This window comes from Phyllostomus discolor, chromosome 2 (genome assembly GCF_004126475.2).
Source record: "Phyllostomus discolor isolate MPI-MPIP mPhyDis1 chromosome 2, mPhyDis1.pri.v3, whole genome shotgun sequence".
Taxonomy (NCBI): Eukaryota; Metazoa; Chordata; class Mammalia; order Chiroptera; family Phyllostomidae; genus Phyllostomus; species Phyllostomus discolor.
In genome coordinates this window covers 133405324-133419267 of record NC_040904.2, presented here as the reverse complement: position 1 = coordinate 133419267, position 13944 = coordinate 133405324, and the positions used below count along the sequence as shown (strand labels likewise).

Sequence of the window (13944 nt, the reverse complement as noted above, 5' to 3'; positions counted from 1 at the left end):
ACAGAAAGTAAATACTACTCAAAGGTTTGAATTATTTCGTATAAATTAATTAGGATAACCTTTATCATAAGACACTTCTGGAACGTTTTAAATGATATGCAGTAAATGGCACAGAACAGCCTAACTGTGGGTGGCAAGAATAATTCTAAACCCCTTAACTGACAAGAAAAAATACATACAGATTCATAATCTTTTAATCGCTTCAGAGTCTCCACTAGTTCTTTATCCTTTTCCCTAGCATCAGCCTCAGCCAGTTCAGCTGTTCTCTCCGCCTCTTTAGTTTTCTCTTCTAAAATTTGAACTTTAGACTGAATTTTCATATAATGGGTCTGTTGAGAAAGTGTTGAAGCGCCTAAAGGTAAATATGAAGGTAAATATAAAATCATTAATGAATAGAATTGAATAGTTATTCCTTTAAACCATTGATTCCAATATGGAGTGCAGGAAAAGTGGTATGTGACTAAAAATATACCACTTTAATATTATAATTTTATATTTCTAAAATAAAGTTATAATTTGGTTTTATTAATAAAACAAACTAAAAAGGTAAAATTCAATAAAATCCTTTTAGCTGAAGGAGTATGGATCATAAAATATAGCAAAACACTGCAAGCATATGTTCCTAATATGCAACCTTTCTTTTTTCTACTGAAATAGAACAACGGGTTTTTAGCTGGAAACATGACCACATGAAGTCACCACTAAATTTCTACTTATACTCCAGCAGCTATGCAGTCATGTGACTAATGGGGTTTAGACAGCAAAGCCATGTGTATATTTCAAGGAATGTTTTTAAAGGAAAGAAGTGTATCTTTTTTTCCTCTTCCCTCCCTCCTGGCAGCTAGAATATACATATTGAGGAGGGAACGCAAACAGTCTTCTTAGAACATTTTGGAAACCACATGTTGAAATAGGCAGAATAACAAGATACAGGGTACCTAACATCTGGTATTTGTGCAGCTATCACACTAACCCTTACCTAGTTGCCTCACTTTTGTTTATATCATGAAAGATATATTCTTATCCTGTTTAAACCACTATTAAATCTGATACCTGTCACCTATAGCTAAACTTAAACCTAACAGCTAAAAACACCCCTCCTTTATTATCGTTTTTTTTAAAGATTTTATTATTATTATTTTTTTTAGAGAGGGAAGGGAGGGAGATAGAGAGAGAGTGAGAGAAACATCAATGAGCGGTTGCTGGGGGTTATGGCCTGCAACCCAGGCATGTACCCTGGCTGGGAATCAAACCTGCGACACTTTGGTTCGCAGCCTGTGCTCAATCCACTGAGCTAGGCCAGCCAGGGCTCCTCCTTTATTATCTTACCAAACTGTTGCTAGACCAAAATATAGTATTCCTATCACTGTAAAATTTACTGACTTAAGTCATTCTTATAGTCATCCATAATAACCATCTACTGATTTACTGGGTATATACTTATATATAGGCATTGGGCTAGCACAGGAGATCACATCTGCACAAGAAATGAGCCCTGCTCTCTGGAGCGAACAGCCTAACTGGAGAATGACAGACTGAATTGTCCCCAAAACCTATTTTCCCTTTCTTCCACATGACCTTCCACAATATCTACCTGCCTGTCCTTCAGGAATGTACCCCTTGCCTCTTGCCCCCTCTTCCTCCATCTCGCTGTTTGGAATGTGGATGTGAATGTAAAGCTCCATTACGGATGAGGCAGATGAAGATAACACCCTTGTGCAATGGTTTAATTCCACTGCACAAGAAATAAATTTCCATCTTGACTGTGCAACCATTTTGCAGATTTGTTTCTGACAGCTAAACCTAATCCTAACCTGAAGAGAGAAACACCATTAGCTGTCATATTTACAAGTTATATTCAAGATATAAAGCAGACTGCAGGCCACATATATGTGGGCTTTACGGGTCAGATGCTATAACTGATTGAAGTGTCATTAGGTTAGACCTTTCCCTTATACAATAGCAGAGACCAACCGCCACTTTTTCCCCTGGTGATTGGAATACATAACAGCTGTAATATTAGTCATCCTTTTAAAGCAGTTTAAACTTCTGAAAAAGTGTAATTCTGATATATACATAATATACACACATATAGAAATATGTACATCAAGTGGGCCTTGATGCTGCTCAGCAATCACACTACATTTCCTTAGTCTGTTCATTCTTCCAGATGGCCATTTCATACTTTCACTTCCATACTCTGTCCTCACACTTCTAACACACATTCCACTGTCTTCACTTTCAGCTGAGAACCGTGCTTTCCGTTCACTGAGAAAACAAAAGCAATCAGTAAAGAAGTTCTACGAGTTCTCACTATCAGGACATCTATCCAGCCACCTGCCTCTGTATACACTCCACCCTCTGTGCTCTTATTATGGCTGAAACCTCTGTGCTCCTAAGGCCAATTGCTCCTCCAGAGTACTGTATTACCATACCATTGCCTTCTCAAGGGATACTGCTCCAGAAGGTTCTTCTCTCCCTTCCCTACTTCATTAATTCATTGTTTCTTCTTTAATGGATCTTTCCCATTAACCTAGAAGCATGATTATTTCTTCCATTTTAAAGAAAAAAAATACTTTCATCACCCCTTTTTCCTGTCAAGGAATCACTCTACTTTTCTCATTTCCTTCACAGAAACACTTCTTAAGAGTCTAAATCTGTTCTTTCATTGTGAACCGAAAATGACCACTGCTAAATCTGATGGTCAAGTTTCAGTGCTCATATTGACTTACCACCAGCACTGAATACAACCTGAACACAGTTATTTATTATCTTCCTTGATGACATTGCTCATATGGTTTTCAGAACTCTACATGCTCCTGGTTTTCCTCCCATCTTCCTGGCCAATCCTCTTCATTCTCCTTTGGTTGTTCCTTTTCACCTCCCTAGCCTCTAAAGTAAAAGCTCTCTAGGGCTCAGTCTTTAGATTTGCCTTCTTAACCAATATTTTCTCCCTTGATCTCAGCCATCTGTGTGATTTCAACTACCATTTTTATGCACCTGGTTCCCAAATTTACATCTGTAGCCTAGATTGTTCTCTTGAACCTCAGACTTTTATACACAAGAGCTTACTTAACACTTTCACTCAAATATCTAATAAGCATCTTAAATTTGGCATGCCTTGTTTAACTAAATGCCTGGTCATCACTGAATACGCCCTTTCCACAACGTTCCCGAGTGTTCAGACTAAGCATCCTGATAACTCCCTCACATCCTGCATATGATCTGCTGGCAAATTTAATTTCTATCACCTTCAAAATACAACATAACTGAATACATCTAATAACCCCACTGCTCTAAGCTACTATCACCTCTCCAAAGGTTATTACTACTAATAATATTATTGCAATAGTCTTATAATAATAGTCTTCTTCTGTCCTTACCACTCCTATACTTTATAACAGACACAACCTAACTCAAATTACATCACTCTTGTCTTAAGAAACATTCTTTGGTGCCCCTTCTCTCTTAAAAGCCAAAGTCCTTATAATTAACTGTAAGACGCCATATGACATGGCTCCCGGTTACCTTTCCAATCTCATCACTAACTATTGCCCCACTTGCTCAAACATGCATGGCACACTCCTAGCTTGTGCCTTTGCACTTACTCTCATTCCTTAGGGACATCTGCATGGCTCACTCCCTCACCTTCTTTTAGCCTTTATTCAGATATCTCCTCAAGGAGGCTTTTGCTTCACTATTTAAATTACAGCCACATCACCAACCACAAATGCTATAATACCACTGACAGTTACATACATACACATAGATTCACCTGCTAGTTTCCCTTTGTGCCTTATTTTTTACCTTCAGCAATTAGAATATCATAAACTTATATGAAGAGTTTGCATTAATATGTTCTCATATAACTATAGTATATAGTTCCGTGGAAGTATAAGACCACTGATATTTTAAAGGTTTATATTCAGAGTATTTGATGTGTTAGACAAAGTAGTATGACCCAGGATAGGAAGAATATGACAGGACATTAGATTGTAAGGTTAATTCAAATGGTGACAAGCACCAGTACTGCTGAAAACTATGGGCAATTCTGCGACATTGATCACAATTTTACATCCTTTGTTAATTATAAAAAAGGGGTTGAATAAGTATAATCAATTACATCACCATTTTTCATTTCTTTCATGCAATCTAGTAATAAAAGTTAATGTAATTTTCATCAGAGTAAAGTTATAGAAAATATCGCCATCACTTACAAGATATGTAAAGTAGTTAATATCCTACATGATTTTTTGAAAATATAAAATTCAAATAGGGAAAAACCCACAATATAGCTTTGATACGACATGAGTCTGGATTAATTAAAATGTTTTAAAATGTAACAATATATAAACTATTAAACTATTAATGTACTTATAAAATATTAAATTACCTTTGTTTCTTTGGAGCTCATTTTTCAAATCTTCAATAATAAAAGTACTTTTTTCCATTTCTTTTGTGTATTGTTCTACTTGCTCAGTGAGCATTTTAATATGACTATCTCGTTCTTGTATTCCCTATAAAATATTTTTGAATATTATATATTATCTTTTCATGAATATTAACATACATTTTAAGAATAAGAAAAAATGTAGGTCTTATTTTTTTAACAGAACTACAGAACATAATTTTTGTGGTCAAAACGATGTCTTTTACTATTTTATATATTTCAAGTGTACTCTACAGTGCTAAGAACATTGCTGTCACTCTAATACTTAAAGAAAATTTAATGGTTAACACTCCACCAAATAGGAATTATAGAACTCTAACATTTGTGGCTTCTTGGGACTCTTTTTATGTTTCTTTCCCTCATCATTCACCCAATCCCATTCACCATTTTGTATGTTTGTGTTTAGCCCTGTGCATTCTCATTTACTCAACTTAGATTTCCCCGCTACATTTAAAATTATTGTTCCTTGAAATTGTTCTTACTCACCAAATACTTCCAAAATTTTCTTATTTCTTCTGAACTATGAATACAGAACACTGATAATGAAAGTGTAACTTCTTTCTATATAAATATATTTGTACTAAAAATGAAATCCTTATAACCACAAATTATAACCTCACTTTTAGCTCACATCAGTGTTACCTAAACAGTGTTTAAGATATTTTAGCACTAAAGTACAATATGATAAACTTTAATAATAGAATAGTAAGATATTTTTAAATTTCTGAAAGTTTTTAATACTTTAATATTATTCCTAACTCAAAATTTAATTCTAATTTTTTTTTGGTGAGACTGGATAGTGTAAGAAACTTCAAGAGACGTTATTATATATATCCAATAGTGCAAGTCACTAGACGGCACAGTCACTATTAGGCACAGGTGACAGTAAGATGCAGTGTGAGGTTTCATTGTCAACATTAATAAAACTGGTTGATAAACCAAATTTTCAGAAGGATTTACCTGTTGCAGAGCCATAACATTACTTTTATTGGCATCAAGCTGGGCATTTTTCAGTTTCTCCCTCAGGTTATGTAACATTTGCTGATATTCAATAATTTCATCATCTTTAGAAGACAAAATTAACTAGAAATAAACAATATAGAATCTGTTACATGAGAGAAAAATTAATAAACCATTCCTCATTTATGATAATTAATAAATACTATCGAGGGATTTCAAAAAAGTACAGGAAATAAAATTCTTTGAAGTGAGAAAGTATTGGCAACTATTGAATAACCATGGTTTCTTTTGTGTGTACAATCTGAGGTTCAAATAAGAAATAATTCAAAAATTGATAATGTAATTTCAGCAATCTAGGAACTGAATCTCTAAACAATCTCAAGCTTTCAAAATCCATTCCTAAAACAAGAAGTTATTAATAGCTCCATGTAATTACTAGGGTTTTTTTTGTTTGTTTTTTAAATATTTTATTTATTTGTTTTTTTAGAGATGGGAAGGGAGGGAGACAGAGAGAGAGAAACATCAATGTGTGGTTGCCTCTCATGTGGCCCCCACTGGGGACTTGGCCTGCAACCCAGGCATGTGCCCGGACTGGGAATCGAACCTGCGATGCTTTGGTTCACAGCCCGTGCTCAATCCACTGAGCTACGCCAGCCAGGGCTAATTACAAGTTTTATACAACCAATCTTTATGAAGAAAACATTAAAATGCCATTGAGAAACATAAAATATATTAAATGAATGAATAGTATCTTGTAGTGTTACATGATAGGAAAGGTTAGCCCTCTCATTGACAAGGATAGAAGTGTCCCTTGGGCCCAACAACATGCATAGGGTTAATGCACTGCCACCTACTTCATGGGATCTAACTATTGTATTTTAATACTGTATTGCATATTTGAAAACAGCTATGGGAGTGGATCTTGGAAGTTCTCATCACAAAAAAAACTGAAACTATGTATGGTGATGCATATTAACTGAACTTAATGTGGTAATGATCATTTTGCTATATATACAAATATCAAACCATTACACTGTACACCTGAAACTAATGTATGATGTATGTTATGTCAATTACACCTCAGTGTTTTAAAAAAAAGGTATCTTGTGTTCTTTGCTAGGACTAAATATCAACATCAATCTATACATTAATTTATAAATTAAATAGATACCCAATAAAATAAGTAGATATTTTTTAAAATGTCCTCTAAAATTCACATTAAAAGTGCATTTATAAGGGCCCTGGCTGGTGTGGCTCACTGGATTGAGCACGGGTCTGCAAACTGAAAGATCACCAGTTCAATTCCCAGTCAGGGCACGTGCCTCGGTTGCAGGCCAGGCCCCTGGATGGGGGTGTGTGAAAGGCAACCAATCAATATTTCTCTCACACAATGATGTTTCTCTCCCTCTCTTTCTCCTTCCCTTCCCTTCTCTCTAAAAAATAAATAAAATCTTTAAAAAATGCTTCTATAAAAGAAAAGTCTAAGAATAGAAAAATGAGAACTTTATCAAATATTTAAGCATAATAATAATTTAAAAATTATACATGGTTAAAAAATAGATCAATCAATACAATAAAAAAAACCCTCTAAAATAAATTCAACAGGAGTTTTGTATGTAATAAAAATGGAACTGAATTTAAGTAGAAAAATGATAAAATAGTCAATAAATTATGTTTGAACAATAGACTAGCTCTAGTGCACCCATACATCTCATATATCATACCAAAATGAGTTATATATGCTTCAAAGATCTGAATGTAAAAAATGAAACCAGAAAATACTAGAAGAAAATATGAAAAAATAATTTTATATTCAGAAACATTTCTAATTATGATGCAAAGACCAAAGGTAATTTTAAAATACAATAAATTAACTAAATAATACATAAAAAATACTTCATAGCAAAAAATACCATAAAGCCAAAAGACAAGTGACAAACTAAAAGAATATATTTGCAGTATATATCACAATTATATGTGTAGCAATTTATTCTACAGATAAACATTTTCAAAATAATAAATATACAAATATATTCATTTAAACATTGTTTCTAGCAGCAAAAAATGGAAACCTCTTAAACATCACATAATAGGGAATCAAGTAAAAAAGTAACATATCTACAGTATTCTTCAAAAGATACTTAGCAAAAACAAAGTACAAAACAAATATATGTGCTACCATCTTATCTCCCAAAATTAAATATGATTAGAACAACTTTTTTTCCCAGGGGTTAGTAAGGTATGGCTTATGGGTCAGATTTGGTATGCTATCTGTTTTTGTAAAGACTTGCAGGAAAAGAACCTTGCTCACTCATTTATGTATTGTCTATGATTGCTTTCATGCTACAATAGCAGAGTTGAGGAATCATACCAGAAGCAAAACCTTCTAAAATATTTACTACCTGCCTTTTACAGAAAGTTTCCTGACCTCTAATTGATTCTGTGGGTTTCATTTCCAGTGCTTCTGCCTTTGTTTAAAATATACATTATTGGAACTTTGTTACCAGATGATAACAAATTCCAAATAACCAATATGATTTATGTAAACCTTGTTAGAAACACTGCCCAGAGAGTTGATAGCTTTTATAACTAAAATTATTTATGCAGAATAATTTCAGGCTTTTTTCAAAATATGCCATCATTACAATTCTAGCTTCTGAAATGGTAAGGCTGGAGATATGGCTGTAGTTGGAGAATGGCGAGGAGGAAGAGACTTTTGAAAAGACATCTCAAATGATTCTGAAAGATCCCTTTCTTTACTACCATTGCCAGAGAATGTCAAAAGCTTGATTCATCTGACATGAAAGGAGAATGATAAAAACTGACTCTAAACTAAAATTTAACCTGGAACTACATAATTAATATATAAAAGGTAACTATGATCTATGTAAAAATATTCAAATTTATTTAGAATTATCTATTTTTAGATGACAAATACATTACATTTGGACTCATATTCCTATCAAAAAGTTTAGTTTCAGGTTAACTCATTGACATGAAAGAACTCATTCAATAACATATAAGCTAGAGGACTATGCAGGACAGTTCTTAAGAGTTTTCCTAGCTAAGATATTTAGTACACTTTTCTAAATGCCTAACAAAAATGTCATTAACCATTACAAGGCCTTTAAAGAAAACTAAGACTAAAAAATTGAAATCTAAACAGCAAATGAAAAAGCCATTATATCAACTGAATAAGGCACCTTCCATTCTTCTACTTTTGCATTGACAGCTACCATGATGGGATCATCTTCTTCATTTTTTGCTCTTAGAAGATCTGTAAGCTCCTTTACCTAAAAGGCAACAATTATTTCAAGACTTGTTGTAAATTAGTGCAATATATACATATTTGTTATATATAAAAATTTATAAATACATTATACACATAATAAGCATACACATACACATATATACACATACATTACAAACGTATATGCATTATTAAAGCAGTTCTGTAGTTAGAGGTGAAATTTAATGGTTTCTGCATCTTTACAGCTGTATAATTATTTTTCATTACTACAGAATTATATTTTTAAGCACTGTTATAGTAAGCATTGTTAAATAAGTTTAACGTCATGTAACTGTGAACAATCTATTGATTTCTTTGATACTTATAGTATACTTATGGTGTAAAATTAAACTTTATGCTCCATAGGACTCCCAAGAGTCTTTGGCAGAAAACTCCCATAATTATTTTGCTTTGCAGGACTATCTACACATTCATTCAGGTATCACCTATATACTCTACATGAGGTATATTCAATGGGATTAGAGAAAACACATATGAAGAAATAAATCAGCAAGGCAGCATATTATAGTTTAAAATGACATACTATAGCATATGACAAAAATTCATATCGTAGAAAGATAAAGTACTATCTACTTTCAAATAATTAGTAATAAAGCAATATGAAGTCTGTAAAAATAAGTTAGTCCAACAGAAATTCTTACTTGAAGCCGATAATGATCATTTTCTTTTTTTAATTGGTCCATTAAAGTATCTGTCTGATGCACAATAGCTTTCATTCTATTATATTCATCAGTCATCTTCTCCATTTCCTGTACAGATTCTTCTAGATTTTTTCTCATTTCTTGGTTCTGAACTTCAATTTTTTCATTAGCTTCTGTTAAAGTCTAAGAAAGTTAAAGACACTATGGTTAAAAAAATTAAGAAACTGAATTTAAACTAAATTAAAATTAAATGGAGTCCTAAGTATCTGTTGGAGAAAAGAGAATTCTTTAGTGATCTTTAGCATCAACTGCTATTGTCCTCATACACCAAAGTTGTGGGTTTGATTCCTGGTCAGGGCATATACAAGAATAAACCAATGAATGCATAAATATGTGGAACAACAAATCAATGCCTCTTTCTCATTAATAAATAAAAATTTTTTAAAAGTAAATACCAAGAAAGCTTTACCTAAGGATCTTAGTTCTTCTTAAACAATGCCCAAGAAGCATATAAAAAGAATAAATTTGCAAGATTTGCAACTTCAAAGATGCAATTTATTTCATATTTTACAAGTAAATAGTTATAGATTTATACTAAAGAATTTAACGTAAAAAGGCAGAAAACTGTACTTGAACAACAATTAAAATAAAATAATAAAAAAAGAATTTAATGTAGAGCTAAATAGGTCAAATTATAATAAAATTAAAGTTTTATAGGAATCATTGTTTTGAAGTGACTTCTATCTATTTTACCTGAATTTCATCCAGATATTGAACAAGTTCATAGTTTTTTTTAGACAACTGTGATCGATAGTCACTGTCTTCTCCTCTTCTTGATAAAAGAGTTTCTTTTTGTGAATCTATTTGTTTCTGATAGTCAGTAACATCTTGACGAAGTTGTTCATTCTGAAGATAGACCAAATGCAATATTCTATTTAGAAACTCTCCAAAAAAATATTTGTACTTTAAATAGTGATCTTAAAACATATCTTTAAAATCCCAAGATTTCACCATCCTTAAAGCCTCACCTTTTTCTTTAGACGTTTGTTCTCCAGGAAAGGACAGTAAAAGTTAATTAGAAATGAGAAAGGCAATAAATAATTAAAAATAATAACTAGAAATTAAAAAAAATTGTAGGAGGATGAGATATTATTTTGGGTAAACAAATTAAGCCAGAATATTAATTATTAACAAAAAAAGAACATCTTGATTACGTTAAAATGATAAGAACTATCAGGGTAAACAAGGTACAAACATTATTTGGCTCAGAAGAACCAAATAATAACTGACAAGATTTCATGAACAAAAATTTTAAAAGAATAGATAAAATAAGAGAAGACAGAAATCCAGTCATAAATTCTATTAAGAAACTAGCAAAGAAGCTAATAAAAGAGAAAGCTAGATTTATCCACGTAGACCTAGGAGATGAACATAGTATTTAATGACCTTACCCACAGGTTTATTTTCTATTTCCCTGAGACAAAGTCATATCATAAAATCAGCCAGTGTGAAAACATGATTTAGTTAGATGATTCCAATTCTGGTTACCATATAAATTTACAAAAACTTTCTTTAAAAGTATATTTATTGAACCACCACCACAACTAAAATTTTTTACCAACCTCTCTTCTTAATTTGCTGTTTTCATTTTCTGCTTCTTCATTTCGAAGAGCCAACTAGAAAAGTAAATAAATATATAAATAAAATTCAGCAGTAATTCAATATAACAGCAGGTTTTCATCTAATCAATTTAAATTTTAAATCTTCTCCAATAAAGTAGAGATTATTTAATTACTAAGGACTTCATGTCAACCTAAGACATAAATAATAGGACAAAAATTTTGAACACTAAGTATTAGGAAGGATAAAATCGGTTGAGTTTTTAAAAAAATTCTAAGAACAAAACCTAAAAATCTCTAAGCAAAGAACACAAAAAATAAAAACATTATCCCATTCCCCTGACCAAATCCTAATAATGAGTAGTGTTCTGTCCAAGGTCTTTATCATTTCACGGTTGTTCTGTCTCAGGACTAGAATACTCAGTATTTTCAGTGAGCACTAAATTAGTTATAGGGCACTACAATAATGGTTAAAAAAAACAATCTTAAGTCACACTGGCTTAGGTTTACATACATTGTCCATCAATTTCCAGTAAAGTGTGAACAAGTCATTTAACATCTCTAAAATTCAGTTTTAGCATCTCATATGTTTATGTAAGTATTAAGTATGATGTATATAAAGTCCTTAGCATAATGTTCATGCGTGGAATAGAAAAAAATTTTGTATCGTTTTCTTTACCACATATAAATAATTATACTTGTTGGATAGCTACAGACCACGTCAGAGCACTACCACACTGCCCCTACACAGCTGATACTCCACAGAAGGTAGAGATCAGCGTCAGTGGTCACAGCCAATCCTTGAAGCTGACTGGCCTGGATAAACCCCTCCCATTGACCTGCCAATAGCAACCAAGGCTCCAATACAAGAGGAATGTGTACTCAGCCAACATGAAGAGTGCACCTTGAGTACCCAGCTTGGGTGATAGGAGAGGCTATGCCACTGGACCCTACAGGACACCTACTACATTAGCCCACACTACTAAGACATGGAGTCAAAGCAACTCTACCTAATACATAGAAACAAATGGGGGGGGGGGGGGCTACCAAAATGGAGACAAGGAAACATGGCCCAAATGAAAGAACAAATCAAAACTCCAGAAAAATAACTAAACAAAAAGGAGATTAGCAATACTTCAGATGAAGAGTTCAAAACACTGGTTATAAGGATGCTCAAGGAACTTAGCAATGACCTCAGCAGCATAAAAAAGATCCAGTCAGAAATGAAGGATACAGTAATTGAAAACAATTTACAGTAAAACAACAGTAAAGTGGATGAAGCTGAGAATCAAATCAATAATTTGGAACATAAAGAAGCAAAAAACAACCAATCAGAACAACAAGAAGAAAAAAGAATCCATAAAATAAGGATAGTATAAGCAGCCTCTGGGAAAACTTCAAGCATTCCAACATTTGTATCATAGGGGTGCCAGAAGCAGAAGAGAATGAGCAAGAAATTGGAAATCTATTTGAAAAATTAATGAAAGAAAACTTCCCTAGTTTGGAGAAGGACATAGACATGCAAGTCCAGGAAGTGCAGAGAGAGTCCCACACAAGATGGATGCAAAAGGCCCACTCCAAGACACATCATAATTAAAATGCCAAAGGTTAAAGAGAGAATCTTAATGCAGCAAGAGAAAAGCAGTTAGTTACCTACAGGGGCATTCCCATAAGACCGTTAGCTGATTTCCCAAAAGAAACTTTGCAGGCTAGAAGGGATTGGCAAGAAGTTTTTAATGTCATGAAAAGCAGAGACCAACAACCAAGATTGCTCTACCCAGCAAAGCTATCATTTAGAATGGAAGGGCAGATAAAGAGCTTCCCTGAGAAGAAAAAACTAAAGGAGTTCATCAACACCAAACCAGTATTATAGGAAATGTTAAAGGGACTTATTTAACAAAAAGAGGATCAAACCTATGAACAACAAAATGGCAAAAATACGTATCAACAATTGATTCTTAAAAACTAAGAAAATGCAATGAGATACTACTTCACACCAGTCAGAATGGCCATCATAAACAAAGCAACAAACAACAAGTGTTGGAGAGCTTGTGGAGAAAAGGGGACCCTAGTGCACTGTTGGTGGGAATGCAGACTGGTACAACCACTATGGAAAACAGTATGGAACTTCCTCAGAAAATTAAAAATGGATCTGCCTTTTGACCCGGCAATTCCACTGCTAGGACTATATCCTAAGAACCCAGAAACACCAATCCAAAAGAACCTATGCACCCCAATGTTCATAGCAGCACAATTTACAATAGCTAGGTGCTGGAAGCAACCTAGGTGCCCATTAGTAAATGAATGGATAAAAAATCTATGGTACATTTACACAATGGATGGTAAATTTACACAAATTCTATGCAGCAGAAAGAAAGAAGGAGCTCCTACCCTTTACAACAGCATGGATGGAGCTGGAAAGCATTATGCTAAGCTAAATAAGCCAGGCAGTGAAAGACAAATACCACATGATCTCACCTTTAACAGGAACCTAAACAACAAAACAAAGAAACAAGCGAAAAATAAACAAAGACACTGAAATAGAGAACAGGCTGACACTGACCAGAGGGGAGAGGGAGGGAATTTCAGGGGAGAATGGGAAGGATTTACAGGAACAAATATAGAGGACACATGGACAAAAACTAGGCGGGTTAGAAATGGGAGGGAAGTGGGGAGGAATGGGTGGGTGGGCTGGAATGGGGGTAAAGGGCAGAAAAATGTACTTGAACAATGATTAAAATAAAATTAAAACAAAAAAACCTTAAGAAAATGAAGAACAGAGACAGAATCATGGATATGGAGAGAGTTTTGATGGTTGCCAGATGGGAGGGGGGTGTGGGGGAATAGTGATTAGGTAAGGGATTAATTAGAAGTACAAAAAGGTAGTTACAGAATAGCCATGGGGATGTAAAGTACAGTATAGGAAAAGGAGTAGCCAAAGAACTTATATGCACGACCCATGGA

The 13944-nt window shown here is 33.5% G+C and overlaps 1 protein-coding gene and 1 non-coding gene across 5 annotated transcripts in view; one reads left to right on the top strand and one right to left on the bottom strand.

The window, feature by feature from the left end:
* Window positions 1–13944, bottom strand: part of CEP290 (centrosomal protein 290) — a 104276-nt gene that overhangs the window by 82563 nt on the left and 7769 nt on the right. For 3 of the 4 annotated variants that reach the window (XM_036018597.1, XM_036018599.1, XM_028531557.2), the window contains 8 exons: window positions 10984–11037; window positions 10390–10410; window positions 10115–10267; window positions 9362–9544; window positions 8614–8703; window positions 5411–5533; window positions 4394–4517; window positions 180–352 (listed from right to left, as the gene is read on the bottom strand). In XM_036018597.1, the coding sequence (XP_035874490.1) occupies window positions 180–352; window positions 4394–4517; window positions 5411–5533; window positions 8614–8703; window positions 9362–9544; window positions 10115–10267; window positions 10390–10410; window positions 10984–11037 (921 nt within the window). The remainder of the gene's footprint in view (window positions 1–179; window positions 353–4393; window positions 4518–5410; window positions 5534–8613; window positions 8704–9361; window positions 9545–10114; window positions 10268–10389; window positions 10411–10983; window positions 11038–13944) is intronic. The other variant, XM_036018598.1, reaches the window with a different exon arrangement.
* Window positions 6168–6290, top strand: LOC114514287. Its single transcript, XR_003686007.1, has one exon. It is a non-coding gene; the product is annotated as a U6atac minor spliceosomal RNA (small nuclear RNA).